This window comes from Canis lupus, chromosome 15 (genome assembly GCF_048164855.1).
Source record: "Canis lupus baileyi chromosome 15, mCanLup2.hap1, whole genome shotgun sequence".
In the NCBI taxonomy this organism is placed as follows: Eukaryota; Metazoa; Chordata; class Mammalia; order Carnivora; family Canidae; genus Canis; species Canis lupus.
Window position 1 is genome coordinate 28,467,341 of NC_132852.1, and position 26,510 is coordinate 28,493,850.

General features: G+C 38.0%; 2 protein-coding genes across 9 annotated transcripts in view; one reads left to right on the top strand and one right to left on the bottom strand.

The window, feature by feature from the left end:
• PURG (purine rich element binding protein G) overlaps positions 1 to 183 on the bottom strand; it is a 37,276-nt gene extending 37,093 nt beyond the window's left edge. For all 4 annotated transcript variants that reach the window (XR_012007602.1, XM_072776363.1, XM_072776361.1 and 1 more), the window contains exon 1: positions 48 to 183. The gene's annotated coding sequence lies outside the window, so the exon portion shown is untranslated. The remainder of the gene's footprint in view (positions 1 to 47) is intronic.
• A 174-nt stretch (positions 184 to 357) lies between these two features.
• WRN (WRN RecQ like helicase) overlaps positions 358 to 26,510 on the top strand; it is a 140,627-nt gene continuing 114,474 nt past the window's right edge. For 3 of the 5 annotated variants that reach the window (XM_072776355.1, XM_072776359.1, XM_072776360.1), the window contains exon 1: positions 693 to 876. In XM_072776355.1, the coding sequence (XP_072632456.1) occupies positions 874 to 876 (3 nt within the window). In that variant the 5' untranslated portion in view covers positions 693 to 873. Of the gene's footprint in view, positions 468 to 669; positions 877 to 26,510 lie in introns of those variants that run through there. The other 2 variants (XM_072776358.1, XM_072776356.1) reach the window with 2 other exon arrangements.

The following is a 26,510-nucleotide window of genomic DNA, read 5'->3' on the forward strand; positions in this document are numbered from 1 at the left end:
GCCTCGGGCTCCGCAGCCCCGGGGTCCCCAGCCAGCAAAACACTCACATCGACACTGCCATCACCGCCGCTACCGATGCCCTTCACCACCGCCGCCGCCGCCAGCTCTCGGCCCCTCTGCTGCAGCCGCCGCAGCCGCAGCCGCTGCCCCCCGCCAGCTCCCCCGCCGCCGCCGCCGCCGCCGCTCGCACCGTCCCCCGCCGGAGCAGCCGGGCAGGGGCATCGCCTGCGGCGCCCGCCGCCGCCGCCCCTCCTGCGGCCGCTGCGGGGGCCGCCGCCTCTCTCCGGGCACCGGCCCGATACCCGCCGGGAGGGGAGGGGGTTGGCGGCAGGGGGCGGGCCGTGGACCCCGCCTCCTCCAGCAGAGCCGGGCGAAGGGAAGAGAAGGTCTCGCGCTCTTCCTCCGGGAGCGCCGAGACCGAAGCCCAGCTCGCGGCGGTGGAGCGTGAGTGTGAAGTGACTGGACAGGTGTGAAGATGGGAATGAGGACGGGGGTGGCGAGAGTGTTCAGACTTCTCCAGGTTCCGCCGGGATGCTGGACTCTGGCGGCCCACCCGCGTCCGCGCGGAGACTACATCCCCCGGAGTACTCTGCGGCAGCGAGAGCGTCTGCGCACGCGCGCCGCGCAGCCAGCTGGGCTTGGGGGCAGGGCTGCCTCGGAGGACGAGGACGGGGGGCGGGGCGTCCGCCTCCGGGGGCAGCTGTGCGTCGGGGCGCGGTGACGCGGCGGCGTGCGCTCCGCAGCGCGGGAATAAGGTCTGTGGAGTTTTGGGTTTGGGTTTCTAGCCTGGATACCGGGGTTCCGGGGCCTTCTGTTGTGGCGCTTCACAAGTCATCCAGCGGAAGGAGGACACCGGTTGAACTGACTCATCTCATGGTAACGTGTCCTCTGCACGCCTGGTTCAGCTTGCTCCGGGGCCTGGGGTATCACCCGCGCTGTCTCCGACAGCGGAGGTGCTCAGTCCTGCAAAGCAGGCCTCTAGGACGTGCGCTGGGGACGGGTGTCCTCCTGCCCCTTGGCACCAGGAGCATCCGGGGGAAGGGCCCCCCACCTGCCGCTGCCTGCCCAGAGCTCCCCTCCCTCAGCCCGTGCCACCGGTTGCCTGTCGTGGGCCTTTAGGATTGTGTCCTTTGCATCCAGCCTTTACTGCTGCAGAAATGGATCCACTCCGTAATTACGCAACAGTCTGGGGAGATAATTTGTAATTTAGCAAATTAAATTTGATTTCTTCACTTTAAACCCCTTCCTTCCTTCCTTCCTTCCTTCCTTCCTTCCTTCCTTCCTTCCTTCCTTCCGGGTAGATTTGAGTATGTGAAAATACCAGTCCCTATGGTCGTGAAATCTTAGGATGCTTATTTAGGAGGCTTTAAGTCATGGTACTTCAGGTTTTGTATACTTTGGTATGTTAATTTTAGGATGATGGGACGAATAGGGCCGTTTAGATTTTGATGTCATTGAATAGTCGTCTCCTTTTATTAAGGATACAACATCCCCTCTGGGGATACAACAGGGAACAAAATGAACACAAATCTTTTTGCTTGTGGAGAAGAGACCAACAAGAGGTCAGATGCCCAGTATGTCAGAAGGTGAAATGCCTTTGAAGAATAATAAAAAAAAAGAGGAATGATAAGTGTGGGTGGGAGAAGGGAGCTGCAAATTTACAACAGCTTGTCAGGGCAGGCCTCACTGAAGAGAGAATTTTTGAGTAAAGAGTTGAAGGAAATGAGAGAGCTAGGTCTGTAGCTGTCTGGGGCAAAGGCCCTGAGGAAGCCTGTTGGTGTGAGATAATAGTTGTCTAAGAATTGTAGGAGATAAAATCAGACAGGAAAGAGCAGGGGACAGATAGTGTAGGACCTCGTAGGATATTTTGAAAATTTGGGTTTTCAGTCTGAGGGAAATGGGAAACTATTGGAGAGTTTTGTCGGGAAACACCATCATCTGAATGATTTTTTTTTAAAAGTGGTAAAATATATATAACAAAATGTGCCAATATCACAGTTTTCAAGTATACAATTTAGTGACATTAATTACACTTCCTATGTTGCACATTTTTAAAACTTTTTAAACTTTCTGCCAAACAAATTCTAACTAACTGGTTAATTAAGCAATAACTTCCCGTTGCCCCCTCTGCCTAGCCCCTGGTAACCACTAATATAATCTCTCTTTATGAATTTGCTCATTCTGGAATCATAATATTTGGGCTCTTAAAATTTATTTTTATTTTCAATTTTTTTTTTAATATTTGTGGTTTTGCATCTGGGTTATTTCACTTAGCATAATGCTTTCAAGGTTCATCCACGTTGTATCATGTATCAGTTTCTTTTTACGGTTTAATAATATTTCATTGTGTGATTAAGCTATGTTTTATCTATTCATCTGTTGATGGACTCTTGGATTTTTTTCCTCCCACTTTTGACTATTGTGAATAATATTGCAATGATCATTGGCTTACAAATATCTGCTTGATTTGTTTTTTTTTATTTTTATTTTTATTTTTATTTACTTATGATAGTCACACAGAGAATGAGAGAGAGGCAGAGACATAGGCAGAGGGAGAAGCAGGCTCCATGCACCAGGAGCCTGACGTGGGGCTCGATCCCGGGTCTCCAGGATCGTGCCCTGGGCCAAAGGCAGGCGCTAAACCGCTGCGCCACCCAGGGATCCCCAAATATCTGCTTGAGTTCCTGTTTTCAGTTCTTTTGGGTCTATATCTCGGCGGGTACTTGCTGGATCACATGATAATTCTGTTTAGTTTGTTGAGGAACTAACTGCTTCTCTACATTGGTAATACTTTTTTTTTTTTTTTTACCTTCAGCCAGTGATGTTGCAAGAATTCCAATTTCTCCATATCTTCAAATAATTTTTCCTTTCTTTCTTCTTTCTTTCTTCTTTTCTTTCTTTCTTCCTGTTTTTTTTTTTTTTTTTTTTTTTTTTTTTTTTAGATTTTATTTATTTGACAGAGAGAGCACAAGCTGGGTGGGGTGCAGAGGGACAGGGAGAAGCAGACTCCCTGCTGAATGGGGAACCCAACTCGGGGCTTGATATCAGGACCCTGGGATCATGACCTGAGCAGAAGGTACATGCCAGACAGAGCCACCCAGGCAACCCTCCTCTTTCTTCCAGTCTTTTTTTATTTTATATTTTCTAAATAGCCATCCTAGGTGGTGATGTGAACTAATATCTTGTTATGGTTTTGCTTTGCATTTCCTTAGTGACTAATGATGTTGAGTATCTTTTCATGTGCTTTTTAGCCATTGGTATATCTTCTTTGGAGAAATGTCTGTTCAAGTCCATTGCCCATTTTTAAATGGAGTTGTTTATCTCTTTGTAATTGAATTGTAGGAGATCTTTTTTTTTTTCCCAAAGATTTTATTTATTCATGAGAGACACACAGAGAGAGGCAGAGACACAGGCAGAGGGAGAAGCAGGGTGGGTCACTGTGGGGAGCCCTATGCGGGACTCCCTGGGATCACCACTTGACCACTGAGCCACTCAGATGTCCCTGAATGCTTTTTACTTATTTACTTTTCATGTCTAATTTCTCTGGCCAGAATTTTCAATACAGTGTTGAATAGCAGTGGTGAAAGTGATTATCTCTGTCTTTTTAAAAATAATTCTTTTTAAAATCGAAGGATAGTTGACATGAAAGTTAAATTGGTTTCAGTTGTACAGCATAGTGATTCAACAGTCATATGCATTATGAAATGCTCACTATTCTTGTCTTGCTCTTGATCTTAGGGTGAAAACTTCAGTCTTTCACCATCGAATATATTAGCTGTGGATTTTTTATGAATGCCCTTTATCGTGTTGAGGAAGTTCCTTTCACTCCTAGTTTTCTGAGTCTTTTTTTTATCATGGAAGAGTGTTGGATTTTTCATATGCCCTCCTGTGTCAATTGAGATGATTATGTGATATTTTTCTTTCGTTCTATTAAAGTGATACATTGCATTGATTTTCTTATGGTGAACCACTCTTGCATTCCAGGGATAAATCTCACCTGGTTATGGTATATAATCCTTTAAATTGAATTATCTTTTAACAGAATCATTTTGGCTACTATTTTGGGATTAGACTGTAGAAGCATGGAGGTAAGGAGTAATATGGCTCGAACCAAGAGTTTAGCTGCTGAGGTGATGAGAGAAGGTAGATTTCAGCTTTATTTTAAAGGTAAAATTTTTGCTGATCTGATGTGAAGTGTGAAAGAAAGAGTCAAGGATGACTAAGGTTTTTGACTTGAGTAATCAGAAAGATGAAGGTGCTCTTGCTGAGAACTGTAATTTATAGAAGGAGCAGTTTGGGGAACTTTTTATACATATTGACTATGATATGCCTTTTGGAAATTAACTCTTTAGTAAGTAATTGGATATACAAGTTTGAAGTTCAAAGGAGTGGCTTAGGCTGCTTATATATTGCTGCTATAGATTATTTTAAAGCCATCAGACTATGATTTTCAAAGAAGTGAATGTAAAGAATAGAGAATGAAAAGGTCTGCGACCTAAATTTAGAATGCTATGATGTTTAGAGATTGGGGAAATAAGGAAGGATCAGCAAAAGGTACTGAGAAGGAATTCTTACTGATGTAGGTAGAGAATCAAGAATCGTCAATAGAAGCTTTTTTTTAAAAAATATTTTTAGTCTATTTGAAAAAGAGAGTGAGCGAGAGAGAGCGAGAGCATGCATGCACATGAAAATGAGTACAGGGAGGAGCAGAGGGAGGAGCAGAGGGAGAAGCAGACTCCCTGCTGAGCAGGTGGCCAGTTGTGGGGCTTGAACCCAGGACCTTGAGATCACACCCTGAGCCCAAGGCAGCCACTTAAGTGACTGAGCCATCCGGGCACCAGTCACAGAAGCTTAATGAAGTGTTTCAAGAAGGTGAATGTGACTAATTGTGTTATGTTGCTGGTGTATTGAGCTAGGTGAGGACTGAGAATTGACTGTAGGATTTGGCAAGTTGAAAGTCATTGGTTCCTTGGTAAGAGCCTTTTTGGTGGGGTGGAGCATTTAAGAGACAATGGAATGGACGGAAATCCAGACACTAGTATAGATGACTCTTGAGAATGGAGCAGTTAGCCAAGAGTATTTTTTTAAGTTGGAAGACATTGCAGTGTGTGTATATACTGATGATGGGACTTTGGGACTTTTCTGGGAGACCGGTAGAGAGGTGATGCAGGAGAATGGTGAAAAATGCCCCTGAGTATGGAATCTAGCGCACATATGGAGGGGCTGGATTTTGGAGCACAGTTAGCACACAGGGATATATATATGTGTGTATATGTGTACCTATTCTGATACCTATTTCGATATTGATATCAATGTATATATATATTTCTCAGGCTCCTTAGTAACATGGGCCAGTTCCCAATTCCTTATTGTGAGAGATATATACTATAATATATATATGAATCTATATATTATATATCATTATCTATATTATATACATATATACACACACAAACACATACATGTAATCTGCCATTGGCAAACTGGAGACAGGAGAGCTGAGGGCATAGTTCCAGTCCAGCTCTGAAGCCTGACAACCAGGAGAGCTAATGTTATATGTTTATTCCATGTCTGAGTCTGAAGACAGGAGAAGACTAATGACAGATTGAATACAGTCAAGCAGAGAGAGGGAATTTTTTCTTCCTCAGCCGTTTTGTTCTATTTAGGCCTTCAACAGGTTGGACGAGGCTCACCTACATCCGGAAGAGCAATCTCCTGTACTCAAATCTACTAATTTAAATGCTCATCTTATTGAGAAACACCCTGACAGACATGCCCAGAATAATGTTTAATTAAAACCCTGGGCACAGATTGGCACAATAAAATTAACTGTCAAGGTAGTGTATATGGGCATAGATAAAATTATGTGAATAAACTACAGGGTAGGGACTTATGGAAGCAAGGTGGTCAGCTGAGAGTGAGTACGGGGGAGAAGGTTGATAGGTTTAAATAAAGAGGAAGACATATGAAGGGGAGGATAGTAAATAGGTAAGTGAAAAGCTGTACAATTGCTAGGAAGATGGAGGATCCACTTCAAGTGGGTAGTCATAAATTTAAGGTGAGACCGGGCAACATGGTTGTGTTTTTCATTTGCTGCATTCATTTAGCTGCAGCAGTACAGGCACAGAGTAGGCAGATCATTTTTTAAATTTAGGCAGGGTTAGAGTTTTGACAGGAGAGAAAAAGCCAGAGATGGGCAGTGAAGGTAGGGGAGTATGAAAGGAAGTGGTTGGTGCACTTTGATGGCTCAGTTGGTTAAGCGTCTGCCTTTGGCTCAGGTCATGACCCTGGAGTCCTGGGATCAAGCCCCTCTCACCCCTTCCACCCTGCCAGGCTCCCTTGCTCAGTAGGGAGCCTGCTTTTCTTCTCCCTCTGCTTGCACACTCTCTCTGTCAAATAAATAAATAAAAAAAAAGAAAGTAGTTATAATTTTGCAATTTAAATTGGTCAAGGAGTAAGTAAGGACTACTTGGTGGTGAGGAGAGTGAAAATGTAGTAGGACTATTGGATTATAGGTCTTAGTTGGGTCAAAGGATTGTTTGAATTGAGTTTCTAGAGGGAACGAACCTGAAAAATAGGAGATACTGATTGGAGAATCAGATGCTTGCAATTGAGATTATGGAAGGATTCAGTCATTGGTAGTGACATGACATCCCCATGTGAACAAATGACTGAAGCAGGGTGTAGGCAAGATAATTAGCTTGTCAGAAAACTGAGAGACACTATCTTTGGAAATTTTGCACAAAGGTTGTAAGCCTTTGGACAAGTAGAAGGGGAAAAAAAGTAGGATATAGATAAAAATGGTCATTATACTGATGCTGATGGTGTTGATAATGGTCCATTAACATGCAGCTCAGATATCACCAACTTGATTTATATCCAATACTGAAAAGTTAGATAATGAGTTACATATGGTTATGTTGTAACTCATAGTCAACCCATAAGCCCTTCTGGACTTCTGTTCCTTGACCCAAGTGTTCTTATTACAGTGACAGGTGACATATGGCATCTTTTCTTAGTTGTCAGTTTGAAATCTTTCACCAAAGGCTTATTATAGTGCAGCTTCTGTAGAAAATTTTCTTTGCTTTCTGTGTAGTCTTTGGCTTGTCTTTTCTCTCGGGGTTGTGAATAATTTATTGGTGAGAAGGCAGGCAGAGAAGTAGGAGTATTCCGTGACTTAGTAATTTCATATCTAGGAATCTATTCTAAAGAAATAATAATATGAATTCCTAAAAATAGAGTATTCATTGACCATTATTTGTGATAAAATGTATAAGCAACCTGTCATCAATAGGGAATAGTTAGATAAATTATGGTAGATAAAGAAAATGGAATTCTACATAGTCTTTAAAAAATCAGTTCAAGAAGTAGTTTTAGGTATTACTTATTCCATCCTGTCAACACGAATGTTTTGATTACAACTGTTGAGAAACCCAAGTCAAACTGGCTTTAGTGAAAAAAGTTTAGTTTTTTAGCCTATTTAATTGATATACCATGAGATATAGTGGCCTGCAAGCAAGTTCAGTCAGGGCCCTATGCTTGACCCTCTCTGCCATGAAGAGGCATGAAAGTACTTTACCTTCAGGGTGATTTCTTGTAGAGTTTTAAGATGGCCATGTGCATCCACCATGGTAATATATTTCTTCCTTCATATCTAGCTGCAGCAAAAGCATTCCCTCCCCTCCCATACTGCAGGAAGAGAATCCTGAGGTCCACTTTGGATCTAATAGTTATGGACAAGGGATAGAGGCCAAAGAACTGAGACCTAGGTTATAGTTTCTGCCCCTGAGTCAGTTGTGTGGCAGATGGAATGGGATTTCCTCACTGACCTTAAAACAGTTGGGTTTTATTCTTGGTACTGGTGATGAGGTCATTCCCATCGAAAAAGCTTTGCTGTTATACTTTGGAGGGTGGTGGGGAGGGCTAAATGGATTTTTTACCTTCTTTCCTAGTATGAAGGTAATCAGCCTATTTTTGCTCCTCTCATTCTTGATTTTACTAAAACAATGAGAATTTGTTTATCCTCAGGATCCCAAATTGGAAAAATAAAATCACAGTTGATTTCATTATTTACAGAGGCTCTTTTACTCTCAGATTGCCAGAGGTAGACTGGAGGGAGGGAGGAAGAGAGGGAGTCAGGAAAGGAGTGAGGGAAGGAAGGAAGGGTGGGAGAGAGAGAGATATGCTTGTTGAGAAACAAACTATAGAATGTTAACTCTCCTTCACATACCTGATTTCAATTCCATTCTTTTCCCTGTAAGGGGGCCCTATTAACTGATATGTATCCTCCTCGATTGTTCTTTGCATTTATATATACACAAAATTTCATTTTGTATTTTAAAATTTAAAAGGTAACTACTATTGACACTTAGTTTTTCCTATTTCACTTAGCACAAGTTATAGAACTTGTCATCTGAATACATGTAGTTCTATTTTATTTTCTTACTAACTGCTTATTATGCCATTATGGTTATGTCATTGTTTATTTAACTGTTAATTCACCCTACTAATTGCTTCTAGTATTTTTGCTCTTACAGGTAGATAAAATGAACATCCTTTGCATGCATCTTGGTGCATGTGTGCATGTATTTCCATAGGATAGATACCATTGCTGACTTGAAGGATATGCAGTTTAAAATGTTGATAACTTCCATGAAATGTCTTTGAAAATAGTAAGCCCATTTTCTCTTCTCTTGCAAATATATTATATATGATTAATTTTTAAAATTTTTTGCTGATAATGGTATATCAGAATTATAGACAGTTTTGTTGGCCTTATTATTGAATACTTTGTTCTTTCTAAAAGATGAGACATGAAAAAAAAAGATGAGACATGCCTTTTTTATCATATGTCACATTTCTGTATTTACATGGATCTGTTTCTGGACATGACATATTTCATTCCATTGATTTATATCTCTTTGTATACCAATTCCATGCACTTTTAATTACCGTTCTTTTATACCATTTCATATTTAGAGTGAGCTTCCCCTTATTGGTCGTATTTTTCAAAAAAAATTTACTACTTTTGGGATCCCTGGGTGGCGCAGCGGTTTGGCGCCTGCCTTTGGCCCGGGGTGCGATCCTGGAGGCCTGGGATCGAATCCCACGTCGGGCTCCCGGTGCATGGAGCCTGCTTCTCCCTCTGCCTGTGTCTCTGCCTGTCTCTCTCTGTGTAACTATCATGAATAAATAAATAAAATCTTTTAAAAAAAAATTTACTACTTTTGAGCATTTTCTCTTCCTAGAGAACTCCAATATAAACTTGTATGATTTGATGAAAATCCTGCTGACATTTTTTCTTGGTATTGCTTCTTGGGTGTATTGATGTAATTAATATAATTTTGAGACTAACCATCCAGGTACTCAGTGTGTTGTATCTAGCCTTTTTTGGACATCTTAGTAAACTTTTCTAGTTGTCTTTAAAATGGGTCTCATATATTTTATGTTAAGTTTTTTTCCTGGTAGGTTGTCATTTTTGCTGTTACTGAGTTCAGGTATAAATTATATTTTCTAGTTGGTTCTTGCTTGTATATAAAAAAGTACTTAATTTGGGTATGCTTATTGGTCTTAATACTTATCTGGTCATTCAGAGTATTTATCCCTTTTATTTATATTTATTTATTTATTTATTTTTAAAGATTTTATTTATTTACTAGTGAGAGGCACAGAGAGAGAGAGAGAGAGCACGCGTGTGCGCGCAGCAGAGACACAGGCAGAGGGAGAGGCAGGCCCCACGCAGGGAGCGATCCCAGGTCTCCAGGGATCTCCAGCCCATGCCTTGGGCTGAAGGCGGTGCTAAATCGCTGAGCCACCCGGGCTGCCCTATTTATTCCTTTTAATCAAATAGGTAAATTACCTGCCCCCAAATACTGGGGAAAAATTATTTATTTTAGGAGACTTTCGTTGCTTTTTTTTTTTTTTTTGAGTAGGCTCCATGTCTAACATGGGGCTCAAACTCACAACCCCGCGATCAAGAGTTGTATACTCTATTGACTGAGCCAGCCACATGTCCAGAGACTTTAGCTTTTTGGTAAAAGTTAACCTTATCTCTTGTAAAAGCTGGTTAGTAATAGTAGTCTGCCTCTTTTAAAGGTGATTTTCTTTCTTTTTTTGATAAAATGCTTAATATTATGAGAGAGTTAAGAAAGAGGATGGTTTTTGAATGATTTCTTCATGGGAAAATAAGTAATTAGAGTAATTTCACATTCTCCCAAAAATAAGTGAAACCAGTGACCTTCTCTCCTGAGCCTATTTCAAACTTTTGTTTCTTTCTGACTTTCATGTTCTTATCTTTGTATTTTATGATCTCTTCCATCTTTAGTCTAATAGGCTAGTTTTTCAGAGAAGGGCAGAGAGCTACCATCTCTTCAGGCTCTTTGAAGCCGAGAAGATAGTGGGATGGGATCTTCCTAATCTGTAGTAGCAATAATAGAAGCCATTGGAAAAAAATACCAAAGCTTTGTTGCTTCTCCTAGAAATTTTGACATACAGCATGAGACATGACCTGCTGGTACCTGATATACTTTTGCTCTTCATGGGTGGCTCAGTCAGTTAAGCATCCAGCTCTTGGTTTTGGCTCAGGTCATAATCTCATGGGTAGTAAGATTAAGCCCCAGGTTGGGTTCTGTGCTCAGCAGGGAGTCACCTTGAAGATTCTCTCCCTCTGCCCTTCCCCCATCTCTCATAAATAAATAAATAAATAAATAAATAAATAAATAAATAAATAAATATTTTTAAAAATGAAGGCACTGAAGTACTGTACTGTAGAAAGACAATTCGACTGGAAGATAACTTTTGCCTTCTAGGAGTTGTATAATCACAAAGTTGCTGATTTTTCCTTTTATTCATTTTGTGTAAACTCACCCTGTCTTAAGAGGTAAAGTTTTAATGAAAGATTTGCAATGGGTAAACTTAGGTTGCTTTCAGAATTGTATATTAATTTCCCAATTCCTTTGTTACCCAGACTCCATTTTTTTTCTCATTCTTCCTCCCACACTTACTGGTCTTGTAAAATTTATGCATTCAGAATTGTATATTAATTTCCCAATTCCTTTGTTACCCAGACTCCATTTTTTTTCTCATTCTTCCTCCCACACTTACTGGTCTTGTAAAATTTATGCATTTTGACAGGCCCTGGGTGACTCAGGTAAGCATCTGACTTGATTTTGGCTCAGGTCATGATCTCGGGGTTGTGGGGTCCAGCCCCATATTGGGCTCTACCTTGGGTTTGGAGCCTACTTGGGATTCTCTCTCTCTCTCTTTCTCCCCTTCTCCCCTTTCTTTCTTCCTTTCTCCCTCTCCAAAAAAAAAAAAAAAAAAGAAAAGAAAAAAAATAAAATAAAATTTATGCATTTTTCCTTCCGTGAGGCAGTGCTACATTTCAACCCAGTGCAGAGCTTTGTGTCCTAAAGTTAAATATTACTCTCATTTAGTTGTTACAAGTGTCTGTCAAATTGCTGTTTGTTGGTAATTTTGATTCTTACTCTTGATTTTAAAAGGTTTTGAAACCCTATATATGAAGTTATGAAACTTTTGTTATTGTATACTTTGTGTGGCGATTTTATCTTTATAGTTTATTTTTATTTAAGATAAGGGATTAAATAAAAGGATTAATGACATAAATTTATTTTCAGTTATATTTGTGTATTATAACTCAGGCACAGAAAACTTCTTTCAAACAGGCTTAAAAAATAAGGAAATTTATTAGTAAATTGTAACTTGAAGACTGAGCAGGGCTGACTAATAGACTGGTTTTGTCCATTGACTATGGCTCCATTCCCATCTTTGCCTTCTGTGTATTGGCTTTGTTTTTAAGTTGGCTTTCTCTGACTTCCATTATAGTGGCAAAATGGGTGTAGAAGGCCCAGGCTTCTCAAATAGAGGGCATCTCTTCAGGTTGCTTTCTTACCAGTGCAAGACAGTATTATTTTCAGGAACCCTCCTTTTGTGTCTCATGGGACAAATTAAGTTGTGTATTTTAGGGGCAATTGGCTGGCTGAGTCAGAAGAGTGTGCAACTCTTGTTCTTAGGGTTGCGAGTTTAGGTCCCACATTGGGTGTGTAGATAACTTAAAAAAGTTGTATATTGGGCAGCCCGAGTGTCTCAGTGGTTTAGTGCCGCCTTCAGCCCAGGGCGTGATCCTGGAGTCCCAGGATCGAGTCCCACGTCTGGCTCCCTGCATAGAGCCTGCTTCTCCCTCTGCCTGTGTCTCTGCCTCTCTCCGCCTCCCCCCCCCCCCCGCCCCGTGTCTCTCATGAATAAATAAATAAAATCTTAAAAAGTTGTGTATTTTATTCTTAAACCAAATTTCGGGGAATGCCTTGAGATTAACCTGAGTTTCTGAATCATCACTGTGGCAAAAGGAATGGGATTACTTTTAGATCACTTAGGTTTACTGTGGGAGCTGGGAGTGAGGGCTGCTTTCCTGAAGAATGCTGCCTTTGTGGGTAAATAACTGGTCTGTTCTAAATTAAATTTATGGTACCATAAAAAAAGGGTGTAGGGTGAAATAGATGGTGGGTAGGCAACCATCAATGTATACTTGATAATGAGTTCTGTAAAATTTCATCTCAGACCATGTGAAGTAACAGTAATAAATATAAAAGGAAAAAATAGGCAGCCTAAGCAAGTTTTAAATTGACTTACTTGAAAACTTTCTCTGCAGTTTCCTAGTTTATAATGGTTGATTTCAGCTGACTGGCTGTAGCTGCTTACGGAACAGTGGGAATTCATTAAAAATAATGAATTATTCAGTTTGATAGTGAAATTCAGTTATAAAGGACTTCACTGAGCTGTGGATTCAGTTCAGGTCAAGTTGTGTTCCTGGTTTATGGGCAGTGCGGCTTCTCACAATGACACAGCATACAGAGAAGCTTTTATCTTTTTCCCCTGTTGCTAGCATTTTAATGGCATTTTATTATATTTATTTGGTTTCATTTATACTTTATTTCAATTGACTGTATTAACACAAATTTTTATTTATACTTTATTATCAATCATATGTAATATTTGACAATTATGAAAATTTGGTAGATATCTATAACAAAGGAATAAGCCTCTAAAAAAAATCATCCTATTACTTTAAAAAGTTGAAGTGATTTACTATAGCCAAACCAAATAGATGGCTTTATTTAGTTTTTCTAGTTTGCTTACCTGTGTTATTTGGGAGGAAATTAAGATTACCAGAAACCTAGCAATAGATTAATGAAAGTCTTGACAGCCTCTTTAATTAGGGATTTAATGAGGGCTTTGTCATGGATTCTTTGATTTTTCTTTTTCTCTATCCTCCTATTCCTATTAGTACATTGAAAAGTACAAAGAAAAAAAAAAAGAAAAGTAGAAAGAATTCTCAAAAACAATATAGAAGAATACCTTATAAATTATATCTTCTACAATAAATTAATGATTGGGTATATTTGTAGATGTGTGTGTGTATAAACCAGTTGCTAGTAAAAAAATGAAGTGGTTGCTAGTATATTGGTAAGTATAGATAAACTCAAAAAGTGAGATTACATTTTCAGAAAATATGTAGTATAATAAATTAAAAGAAATCAAGCCCAGAATTTAAAAAATTACAGTTGGTATACTGTAAATGTATTTTCTTTTTTAAAATAATTTTCGTAATAAGAGTTTGTTTTTCCTAGCTTACTTCATACATATAACATAGAAAATACTTTGTAATTGTTTATAAAATCAGTAAGACTTCCCATCAGCAGTCGGCTATTAGTTAAATTTCAGAGGAGTCAAAAATTATATGTGGATTTTTGACTCTGTGGTGGGTTGGTGCTCATAACCCCCATTTTGTTCCAGAGTCAACTGTATATATGTTTGAAATATTCACCATGATAAATTAGGTACCATCTGTTGCCATACAAAGTTGTTGTAATTAACTATATTCCCTGTGCTGTACTTTTCATCCTTATCACTTATTTTATAACTGAAGTTTGTACCTCTTAATCCCCATTATCTGTTTCAGCTGATCCTGAACCCCCCTCCATTCTGGCAACCACCATTTTGTTTTTTGTATTTATGAGTCTTGCTTCAGTTTTGTTTGTTCATTTGTTTCTCAGATTCCACATATAAATCAAATCATATGGGATTTGTCTTTTTCTGGCTTATTTCACTTAGCAAAATATCTTCCACAGCTATCCATATTGTTGCAAATGGCAAGATTTCATTCTCTTTCTTTATGGCTGGTAGTATTCTATTGTATATTATATCTTCTTTATCTGCTCACCCATAGGTGGACGTTTATTTTTATTTTTATTTTTATTTTTATTTTTAGGTGGACGTTTCGATTGCTTCCCTATTTTGTCTGTTGTATATAACGCTGCAATAAGAATAGGGGTACATCCTTTTTAATTAGTGTTTTCATTTCTTTGGGTAAGTACCCAGCAGTGAAATTAATGGATTGTTTGGTATTCCTATTTTTAATTTTTTGAGGAACTCTGTACTGTTTTCCATAGTGGCTATACCAGTTTACATTCCCACCAACCATGCACAAGGGTTCTGTTTTCTCCATATCCTCACTAGCATTTGTTTTTCCTTGTCTTTTTGATAATAGCCATTCTGACATATGTAAGGTGATATTTCATTGTGGTTTTGATTTGCATTTCCCAGATGATTAGTGATGTTGAGCATCTTTTCATGTGTCTATTGGTCATTTGTATGTCTTCTTTGGAAAATTGTCAGTTGAGATCCTCTGCCCATTTTTTAATCAGATTGTTTTTTTTGATGTTGAATCATATGATTTCTTTATATGTTTTGAATATTAACCTTTTATTGGATATATTATTTGCAAATATCTTGTTCTGTTCAGTAGGTTGCCTTTTTGTTTTATTGGTGGTTTCCTCTACTGTGCAAAAGCTTTTTAGTTTGATGCAATCCTGTTTGTTTTTTGTTTTGATTTTGCTTTTGTTGCCCTTGCCTGATAAGTCAGATCCCAAAAATATTGCTAAGACTGATGTCCAAGAGTTAACTGTTTTCTTTTAGAAGCTTCGTGCAAATCCAGAATTTTTAAAGTTCATTGCATTGTTGATTAAATTTGAAAGATTTTTTGACTGGAAGCTGCCTCTCAATAAAAAGAACTTAACTATGTAGGTGAAACCCACAGAGTCTAACCAAAATTAGGGCATTGATAACCAAACTGAATTGCTGAAGCATTTAAGCTGCTTTGGTTTTATAAGCTGTATTAGGTTATTTGAAAACACTTATTAATTCCATCTTATAAGTCATCGACACTTTCTTTTTTAATTCATTCTTCTTATTTTCTACATACACAGAAAATTAGATGAGTATATATCTATTACTGTTGTAATTTAGATTGTATTTGGAAACCTCCTAAATATAGTTTGTACAGTATAGTTACAGAGAAAAAAAATGAATTCATGTTGAAATTCAGTACTCCTTGGGTCAGGTCTGATAGGTAAGAATGAAGTCTTGATTAAATGAATTTCTATTTGAATTTATCATTTAAAAGAATATTTTACTGATGAAGCACTTCTGTGCTTAATTGATTTTTGATAAATGTATATACTTGTCTAAATAGTATGTGGTATCTCTTCTTGATTCCTCTCATCACACTAAAGGGAATGAGGTATAATGGCAGTAAAAGACCTATTATAATTTCTATTGTAACTAAGCTCAGAGGGTTCACCACTTGGATGCATTGATTTGAACACAACCCAGGGGCTCCTGGGTAGCTCAGTTGGTTAAGGGTCCGACTCTTCTTCTTCTTCTTTTTTTCTTTTTTTTTTTTTAAAGATTTTATTTATTGATTCATGAGACAGAGAGAGGCAGAGACACAGGCAGAGGGAGAAGCTCCCCTGTAGGGAGCCTGATGTGGGACTCCATTCAAGTACCCCAAGATCATGACCTGAGCCAAAGGCAGATGCTCAACCACTGAGCCACCCAGGTGTCCTCTGACTTTTGATTTTGGCTCAGGTCATGATCTCAGAGTTCCGGGATTGAACCCCGAGTTGGGCTCCATGCTCAGAAGGGAGTCTGCTGGAGGATTCTCTCTCTCCCTCTGTTCCTTCCCCTCCCCCTGCTCATGCTCTCTCTCTCAAATAATTACATACATCTTAAAAAGAAAAAACTTGAACATAACACAAGGAAGTATTGAAAGAGCTTTTTATTACCTCTTACAAGTAAGGAGACAGGGAGATAGCTCTCAAAGCACTGTCTCCCTATGGGATTGGTTCAGAAAGCTTTTGTTCAGTGTGTTAGGGGTGGAGGCAGGCAGCTTGTGTATACATTAAGGAACTTAAACATATTCTGTTACCTTGGCACTTCAGTTCATTTGTGTCAGCATGCTAGTGCATACATTGTATGTTCAAAAAATGGCAGAAAACTGGCTCACATAAGAAGCTCTTAGGTGAAACACCTAGCAAGGGGCTATCAGGTGAAATAGTCTAGTGAGGTATCTCCTTGGTCAAACTGCTGGTTCTGTAAAACAAAACATTCCTTCTCTGCTTTTGTCCTTTCCCCTTCTCCCTTCTGCTGATAGCATTCAGACCTCTGATTTGAGTAACTTTCTGTTGCATCGTAGTTAACACGGTCAGTATACCCAACTTATGTATAACTGTAGATTGAAAGATGTGACATCCTGTTTATCACTGTTTATATTAAGACCGTGGTCAGTAAGGCAAGTAATATATATAATAATAATGTAATATAATAAGGCAAGTAATATAATAGGAATTTAATCTCATTTTACAAATGAGAAAATAAAAGTGACTTGTCCAAGGTCACATGGATATTACATAGCAAAGTGTCCTAGTGTAAGTTTCCAAACTATTAAAGACTGATTCTTATACAAATACAGAATGAACATATGTGACATTATTCAGTTTATTAATGAGGGAACCAGCAGGAGATAAAATTGATTCAAAGAGGAACAAAGATTATAGAATGCATTAGGGTTCTCCAGGAAACCATAACCAGTAGAATATATAGAGAAATATAGAGAGAGATTTAGTATGAGGGATTGGCTCATGCAATTATGGAGGCCGAGTAGTTCCACAGTTTGCTGTTCCAAGCTGGAGGTCCAGGAAAACCAGTGGTGTAATTCCAGTCCAAACCTGAAAGCCTAAGAACCAGAGGAGTCAGTGGTCTAATTTCCCCTCATAGTCTGAAGGTCGGAGAACTGAGGAGTGCTGATGTGGGAGGTCAAGGGAAGATGGATGTCTCAGCTCAAATGGAGAGCCAGCTAGCCCTCCCTCTGCCTTTTTGTTTTTGAGACTCAACAGATTGAATGATGCCCATCCTTACTGGTGAGGGCAGTCTTCTTTACAAAGTCTGCCTATTCAAATGCTAATTTCCTCTGGAAACACCCTCCCAGACACACCTAGAAATTATGTTTAACCAGCTCTGGGCAGGTAACCCCTTACCTGAGTTAAGTGGACACATAAAATTGACCATTACATATACACATTGGAAAAGAATTTTGGAATAAAATTGCTGGGTTAGATACAATGTTGTCCCTACAGAGTAATAAAAACCATAGCCTTTGAGATTATTCTTATTACTGGACAGAATTCAGTTGCATCTTTACTAGACAAAAATTTACAAGTTAACAAATAACTTCACAGAGTCTCAGTTTTTTTGCCTTTTTTTTTTTTTAAGATTCATCTACTTATGATAGACATAGACATAGAGAGAGAGAGAGAGAGAGGCAGAGACACAGGAGGAGGGAGAAGCAGGCTCCATGCAGGACTCCAGGATCGCGCCCTGGGCCAAAGGTAGGCGCTAAATCGCTGAGCATCCAGGGATCCCCGAGTCTCAGTTTTTATTAGTAGTAAATATCAAGTCATACAAAGGTATAAAGGGATTGTGCTCCTATATGCCATAGAAAGGATATACTGCCTTCCCTTTGTCTTTTAACTTTTGGATAATTTTTATTGACACAAAGCAACATGGGAGCCTAAATCCAGATTTCTTTCCATTCTACTTCCCTGCCTCTTCGTAGTATAATTTTTAATACTAGAGTAGTCTCCTAACTTTGGCAAAATTAGCTAGTCTTGTTATTAGTTTTCCTTTTTGATACACTTTTGTTATATAGTGATGGTGATGGAATTTTCTTCCTCAGAGAAATATTGTGAAACTCAATGGATATTTGTAAAATTTGCGTAAATGCCCAAAGTGAGAAATTGAAATTATAGCTAATGTAGTATGACAACTTGTTTATGACCTTTTTTTTTTTTAAGATTTATTTATTTATTTATTCATGATAGACACAGAGGGAGAGACGCAGAGACACAGGCAGAGGGAGAAGCAGGCTCCATGCCGGGAGCCTGATGCGGGACTCGATCCCGGGACTCCAGGACCGCACCCTGGGCTAAAGGCAGGCGCCCAAACTGCTGAGCCACCCAGGGATCCCGTTTATGACCTTTTTTAAGCAAATTTCAGAGTCATTGTAAACATTCTTGATTTTTGATTAAATAATTACAGTTTATAAAACTGTATTTTATCTGATTAGCCTTTATATATTTTGAACAAAATAGAAATGAACCATTTTAGGTAGTAGGTAATAATTAGTTCACATTAAACAAGAAAATTGCTTAACAGTTAAACATTGAACTATTTACTAATTTTTTGCTGGACTTGAAATGGTTATCTGTGGTGTCATTTAACTTAATAATGTTGTTTGTTTGTTTTTTTAAATGCTTTTAAAGAAGGTTGGGATACTTTATTCAGTTTAGCCCTTTTAGCAATTAGGCAAGTCTGTTACCATGGTAACAGTAGGTATTAATTTTCTTACCTTAAAGATTTTTTTTTTTTAAGATCTATTTATTTTAGAGAGGACTCATATAAGGAAAGGGGTAGAAGGCAGAGGGAGAGAATCTCAAGTGGACTCTTTGGGTGGGGAGCCTAATGTAGGATCCTAGGAACCATGAGATCCTTACCCGAGTGGAAACCAACAGTTGGAGGCTTAGCCTATTGAGCCACCCAGGCATTCCAGCATTAGTTAAAGGTTTTAGGAACAAATACCTCTCTGAGCTTCTCCACTGATATCCAACTTCCTATGAAACAGGAGTTAGTTTGTCCATTCTCCAGAAGATAGTTCCATTCCAAGTGGAAAAATGTCCTTTGAGGTGAATTTCTACTCTGACAGAATGAAGTAGAGTATGATTTAAAAGCTAGGTGATTAAAAAGCTCTCCCTTCTCTGTTTTTTTTTTTTTTTAAAGGTTTTATTTATTTATTCATGAGAGACACACAGAGAGAGGCAGAGACATAGGCAGAGGGAGAAGCAGGCTCCACACAGGGAGCCCGATGTGGGACTTGATCCCAGGACCCTGGGATCATGCCCAGAGCCAAAGGCAGATGCTCAACCGCTGAGCCACCCAGGCATCCCTCCCTTCTCTGTTAATATGGGATACAATTGGTCTTAATTTTCCTATATTTGGTCTAACTTAAATCTTGAATCTTACTGGTCTACTTCTATTGCCATGAACTAAAAGGCACTAAAAGTGCCCTCAGTACCTCAGTACCTCAGTAGAAAGCTCTTCTGCTATTTAATTGATGTCAAATACAATAATTTAAGATAAATTTTTTTCAAAACATAATTCCTAACTTTAGGAGATAATCTCTTAACATTTAATTGGCTAATATTACTAACCCTGTGTAGTAAGCCTACTCATTCAAGTATCATAAAGTCCATTTTGCAAGTAATATATCAGAAGGGTTTTACTAAGAAGTTGTATTCTTATTAGATATTTTATCAATGTATTATGGTGATTAAAAAATAGCAATAGTTATTAATACAAGTAGGATTGGACATTTCCAAGTCTTAGACCATGTATGTCCTGTAGCAGGATTTGACAAACCTGGGGTGGGTCACATTTGACTTGTATTTGACTATGAGCTTAAATGGTTTTTACATTTTTAAGAGGCTGAGAAAAAAATCAAAAGAATAATATTTTATGGAATTTGTATAAATCTAGATTTCATTGTCTATAAAGTCTTATTGGAACATAAACATCCTTATTTGTTATTTTGTGGCATTTGTACCACAGTGTCTGACTTAGTTGCAACAGAGACAATCAGCCATGAAGCCTAGAATATTTTCTGTCTGACACTTTAGAGAAAAAGTTTGCTAACTTTTGTTCTAAAGTAAAAAAAAAAAGTAGCCTGGGTCATTCATTAAAAAAAAACTCAAAATAACCTTTACCTCTTTTTTTGGCATATTTCCCACCTTTCCCCAATTGCTAAAAGTAACACATGTTCTTTTTTTTAAAAAATATTTTTTTTATTTATTCATGAGAGACAGAGGGAGAGAGGCAGAGACACAGGCAGAAGTTGAAGCAGGCTCCATGTAGGGAGCCCGACGTGGGACTCAGTCCCAGGTCTCCAGGATCAGGCCCTGGGCCAAAGGCGGCACTAAACCGCTGAGCCACCAGGGCTGCCCAGTAACACATGTTCTTATGGAAAATTTGGAACAGACAGAAAGTATAAAGAAGAAAGTTAAAAACCATTTGCAGTTGTGGGATAACCACTAATATTTTGGTATATATTTTTCTAGACCTTTAAAAATATAGAATATATGTACATGTGTCTATGTATATATGTGTATATATGTATCTACATGTGTACATATGCCTACTTAGGATATGTGTGTATATATATATACACATAAATATATACATATTTACTGTGTAAAATTAGAGTCTAACTTGCTTTTTCACTTGATGAAGTAGAAGAACATATATATATATATATTTTAAGATTTTATTTATTTATTCACAAGAGACACAGAGAGAGAGGCAGAGACATAGGCAGAGGGAGAAGCAGACTCCATGTAGGAAGCCTGATGCGGGACTTGATCCCGGATTCCGGGATCAGGATCCGAGTCGAATGTAGACGCTCAACCGCTAAGCGATCCAGGCGTCCCAGAAGAATATATTTTTAATGGCTACATAGTGCTCTGTTTTATGGATGTACCATAATTTAACTATTTTACCATTGTTAGACATGTAGTCTGTTTTCAACTCTATCATTATAAATATTGTATATTACATTACATGTCTTAAATACTATTATATATAACAAGAATGACTATCCTTGTATTTAAATCTTTTTGAGAAATGCTGGCTTTTTAGCTAAGATTCTTATAAGCAAACTATGTGTAAAGTGGTATGAAAACTAGAGAATTAAAAAAAATAGTTTTATTTATTTGAGAGAGAAACAGAGCATAGCCGTGGGAAGGGGCAGAGTGAGAGGGAGAAGCAGACTCCCCGCTGAGCAAGAAGCCTGATGGGGAACTTGACTCCAGGACCCTCAGACCATGACCTGAACTGAAGGCAGACAGTTAACTGAGCTACCCAGACACCCCTAGAGAATTATTTTGAGGGAAATGTTAGTAATGCATGAAAATACTTCCTTGACCTGCCTTGTGAAAAAGATTGCTTATCTTCCACTAGCTTTAACTCTGGTTAAACATAATAATTTTCACACTAGAGCATCAAACCAGTCCTTTTAATAATTTGACTGATAATACATATGGTTGATACTGACAGTAGATGGACTGGAAGAACTGGGTCAGACCCTACTCTGGCTTCATAGTTTATACTCATAATTCACAATTTGGGAAATAAGTTTCTTGTGTGCATGCTCCTAGCATTATTATTGAAGCCGTCGAGAAGAGTGGAGTCATGCTCCAGTCCAGTGTGAGTTGACACAGAAGATTTAGAAATGGGGGTAAAAAGGAGATGTGCTCCATTCTTAGGGTAATTCACTTGCTGCTGCTCTAATTAACTAGGTATTCTAGCCAACCACTGTGTGTCCTGTGTATGCTTTTTTAAAGGAAATGCCATTTGTCAGCATATTCCTGGTTTTTGGCCATCACTCACTCTATAGTGTTCCTACAAAAATGAATCCAAGTATTTCACTCAAAGAATGATTTGTAAATGGATATTGATTTTAAAAGTTAGTAGAGATACCCACACCAGCTGCTAGTACTGATCTGTCTACAGCAGAAGTAAATTGAAAGGTTTACAGGCCAAATTTTGGTTTGTAGAGGGGTCTTGGATATTGCTATCAAATGGAAGATTGCTTAGTAATGTGCATTTCTTCATCTTCTTTAGAAAAATTGGAAGATTTGGTAGCACTTGATTCATATTGCCTATTGGCAAGGGTTAGCTGGAACAAAGTTAGTGGCTTCCAGTTTGTGCTGTAGCCTAGTGATATGGGTTATAGGGCAAGATTTTGATGGCTGCATATTTTTTATAGTTTTCAAACATATAAAAGCATTTTATGAAACATTCAAAGATTTATAATAGGTGAAATTATATTTGAACATTATTCTATATGCTGATCCTTTTATAAACTACTTGAGTTAAATACCTGTGTTCTAAAGAAAAGATTCATGGCAGCAATTCTCTCAGTTTGGAAGGAGAAAAACACTTTATTGATATTTTAAAGTAAAAAACCTAGTGGAAATAGAAGAAAAGGGAAATCTATGCATGAATGAGGGCAACAATAAGCAGTAAAGGAGAGTAAGAAAGAGTTACATCAAATCAGGTACTTACAACATCCAACCTCATTAACTGGGGAAGCCCGGTGGAGACAGCCAAGGTGGGGTCCTGACTGAGAGGCCTGAGCAAAGCGTCTTCCCCTCAGGTGAGACTTCCAACTGACCATCCCATAGGGAGGTATTTATACATCATTTGATGGGGTGTAAAGTTGAACCTCTGTTTGCCTATGTGCAGTTTGGAGCAAGCAGCATTTCTATGTTATATTTTTATATCTTCAAGGAGCCTGGGCCATATGTGCTTGCCTCTCCTCTCATATTCCATTCTGGGGTCCAGCCCAGACTGGAGCCAGAGGGCATGCAAGGCAAAATTTATAGCTCTTGGTGTCTAGCCCAGAAGGGCCAGTTCTGATCTGGAAGCCAGCTAATGTCAAGTAACCAGGCTCCCAAGGTCACTCATGGAGTATCACAAACGACATTCTTTAACCTGGCTGCATATGTGCAGATCAGAGTGGTCGGTTATGCAGTACATATCACAGGAATCTCCATCCACACAACACAGTAACATGTATGGCTATACATAGTAAACATGGTCTGCAGAGTTGTTCTGTCGCTGTATTATGTAGTACTTCCTCCTGACTTTCCTGTTAAATAATTTACTATCTAATTATTATTTTAATTTTGTATTTGTATGTTATTTAATAATTGGGAGAGTTATATGTATTTGTGTACATAAAATTCTTGCTCCCTCCCCCCCTCTCTTTCTCTCCCCACGTGGGCCTTGCACTTAGGACCCTGAGATCAACGCCTGAGCTGAGATCAAGAGTTGGATGCTTAAGTGATTGAGCCACTCATGCACCCCCAAATCCTTTCATTTTTGTCTTAATTTTCACAGTTATTTTCCTGCTAGCAGAAAAGAGCTTGATTGTTAGCTAATTCTTATTGTATGATATTTAGTATTTTTTAATAGAAAACAACGAATTTTGTTAATTTTCTTGTTATTTAATTTATGATTATTTATTTATTATGGCCTTTTGATGTGACAATTTGTCAAGCCCTGATTATGATAGAATTTCATAGTATGTTTGTTTTTAGAATTTAAACTAGTGCTATGTCTAAAAATAATCGGTAATTGAACATAATACAATTCCACTGATTCAATAAGGGAAATAGAGGCTTTTGTAACTTCAGAGGCTCATTTAAAAATATTTTTGAGGGCGCCTGGGTGGCTCAGTATCTGAGCATCTGCCTTCAGCTCAGGTTCTGATCCTGGGGTCCTGGGATCGAGTACCGCATTGGGTTCCCTGCGAGGAGCCTGATTCTCCTTCTGCCTATGTCTCTGCCTCTCTCTGTGTGTCTCTCATGAATAAATAAATAAAAGCTAAACAGACAAACAAACGTTTTTGATTACAAGTATATTTTGCTTACTTAAAAAATTTAAATTATTAAACTAAATGAAAATATTTCGGTACACTGTTTTTGTTTAGTCTTTTTCATTAAAAAAGTTCTTTGGGGTAAGATTTGTGGTTAAAAAAACAGAATTTAGACAGACTAAAAATTTGACAAAAACTTTTCCCAAGAAATTAAGGACTTACAGTATTTCAAGTACTTTATTATTTAAGTGTTTTATATTCAAATTTAATTTCTGCAGATACTTTCCTACTGTACTGTCTGATTTATCAATTAAAGCTGTAAAATCATCTGATTGGTGAGTTAAATGTAACAGTAAATATTTAATCAATATAGGCTTTAAAGTAAAAGAATTATCTCAGAATTATATGGCATTTCCATAATTCTTTACAGACTAAATCAAATGAAATAGAGGTATCAAACAAAATACTCTGGTATCTTTTCATAAAATAGTTATTTTACTAAAAAAAAGTTTGAACTTTTGAAATCATCTTTAAGCACAAAGTAAGAACAAAATTATTTTTTTAAAAGATTTTATGTATTAGAGAGAGAGAGAGAGGGAGAGCATGAGAGAGAGCATGAACAGGGTGGGAAGGAGCAGAGGGAGAGGGAGAAGCAAACTCCCCGTTGAGCAGAGAGCCCTAGTTTCCTGTCTTAGAGCACTTCCAGAGTATCATCCCCGGCCCCTGGGATCATGATCTGAGCCAAAGGCAGACACTTAACCAACTGAATGACCCAGGTGCCCCCAGAACAAAATTCTAAGTGATTGTGATCATCAGATTGAGCTCAAGGAGCTAGTTATAGGATTGCACATTTAATAAAGCCCAAATACATCACTAGTTTGCCAAATTTGCTCCTTTCCTGCCTATTTGGAACATTGTATTTGCGTCAGTAAAGCGAAGGAAGTGGAAAAGTTGCCATTTTCAATTATTCTGTTGGAAGATATGTTTAAAATTTGTCAAAGACATAAAAGACAGGACTAATTCAGAGGATTATTTAATGAAAAAATTGTTCATTGCAGATACGAATCCATAAATATTGGTAATGGGCCAGAGAAAGCTATATAGAATCTTTGAAGAAAAATGCTTGAAAGGACATCGTTTGCTTGGCAAAGTAGTTTCAAAACTGAAGTATTCAAAGAGAATATCTTGAAACATACAAGATATTGTGGACATAGTGGAAGTTTGGGACTGATAATAACAGGAAGGTTTAGGCTTTACATTGAGTTTCAATATAAAAAACCCCTGATATTCTAGGTAATAAATTGTGTTATTCACAGAGAAACTCCTGTATATTAAAGTTTGCCTGTAGTTTTGAGTTCCACATTAAATGAAGTCATAAAAATGGTGAACCTAATGAAGTCTAAGCTGCTATAGTACCTTCTTTTCATCTTTAGGTGAATAAATGTGGTTAGCTATTTCAGGAATGAAGTGTATTGACAGTCTAAAGGAAGATTTATAAGCTAAAAGAAAATTTCAAATTATTCCATGTGAATGGTTCTTTGCAGATTTGTTGAAGTATATTTATTGGCTTCAATAAATGGTATCCTTAACTGACATTTTGAGCACCTGAATTAACTTAGAAGTGCAATGATTATGTGGAAAATATATTAACATGTACTGACAAAGTTTATAGATTGAGTAATAATTTAGCTTTGGGAGAGTGAAATTAAAATAGTTTTAGAAATGACATTTAATTGGTATTATTTGAATTCTAAGGATGAATTAATAATACTTGTAGAGAATATTCAGTGTATGCCGATGACAGAACTTTATCACAGTTTATTGAAATACTTGATATAAAAATTCACTTGTATTCAGAACTTATTTATAATATCAGAAGGAATTAACATAGTTTTCAGTAGAAGAAAAGGAGAAGCTATTAGATTTAAAGAATTTCAGCATTCTTGAAGTACAATTTAAAGAGGTCAAATTGTTGGAATATTGGTTAACAGTGAAAAAGAACTTTTCAGCCTTTTAGAGCAAAGCCTCCTCTTGCCATTTGCTACCACTTGTGCTAATAAAGCTTCACTCTGATGGCTGCTCAGTAATTAAGAAAATATTGTTAAAAGGTTTTATTTATTTATTTATTTTTAAGATTTTATTTATTTATTCATAGAGACACAGAGAGAGAGAGAGAGAGAGAGGCAGAGACACAGGCAGAGGGAGAAGCAAGCACCATGCAGAGAGCCCAATGTGGGACTTGATCCAGGGTTTCCAGGATCACGCCCTGGGCTGCAGGCGGCGCTAAACCGCTGCGCCACTGGGGCTGCCCTGTTAAAAGGTTTTAATCAGGAGTTGTATGTAGTCCTTTTAAGCAGAAAGCCTAATATGGAAAAGTTATGTTTATCTAAATAATTTAGTTTCTTGTTCAAAAAGTTTAATTTTATAATGAAGATATAATGTAATTTTTACAAAATGTCAAATACACAATCTCAGATCACCTTCCCATATAAAAATATTTTCATTTTCTGAATGTGCCATGAAGTTGAAAATGTTATGGACTCCTGGTATAGACTTTGATTTGTAAATGAAGTGGGTATTGAGAATTAACATGTATTTGAGAAAAATCAACAGCTATCAAGCTTACTTAGCTGAATAGTTGACCCTGGGTAAAAAATAATTTCTA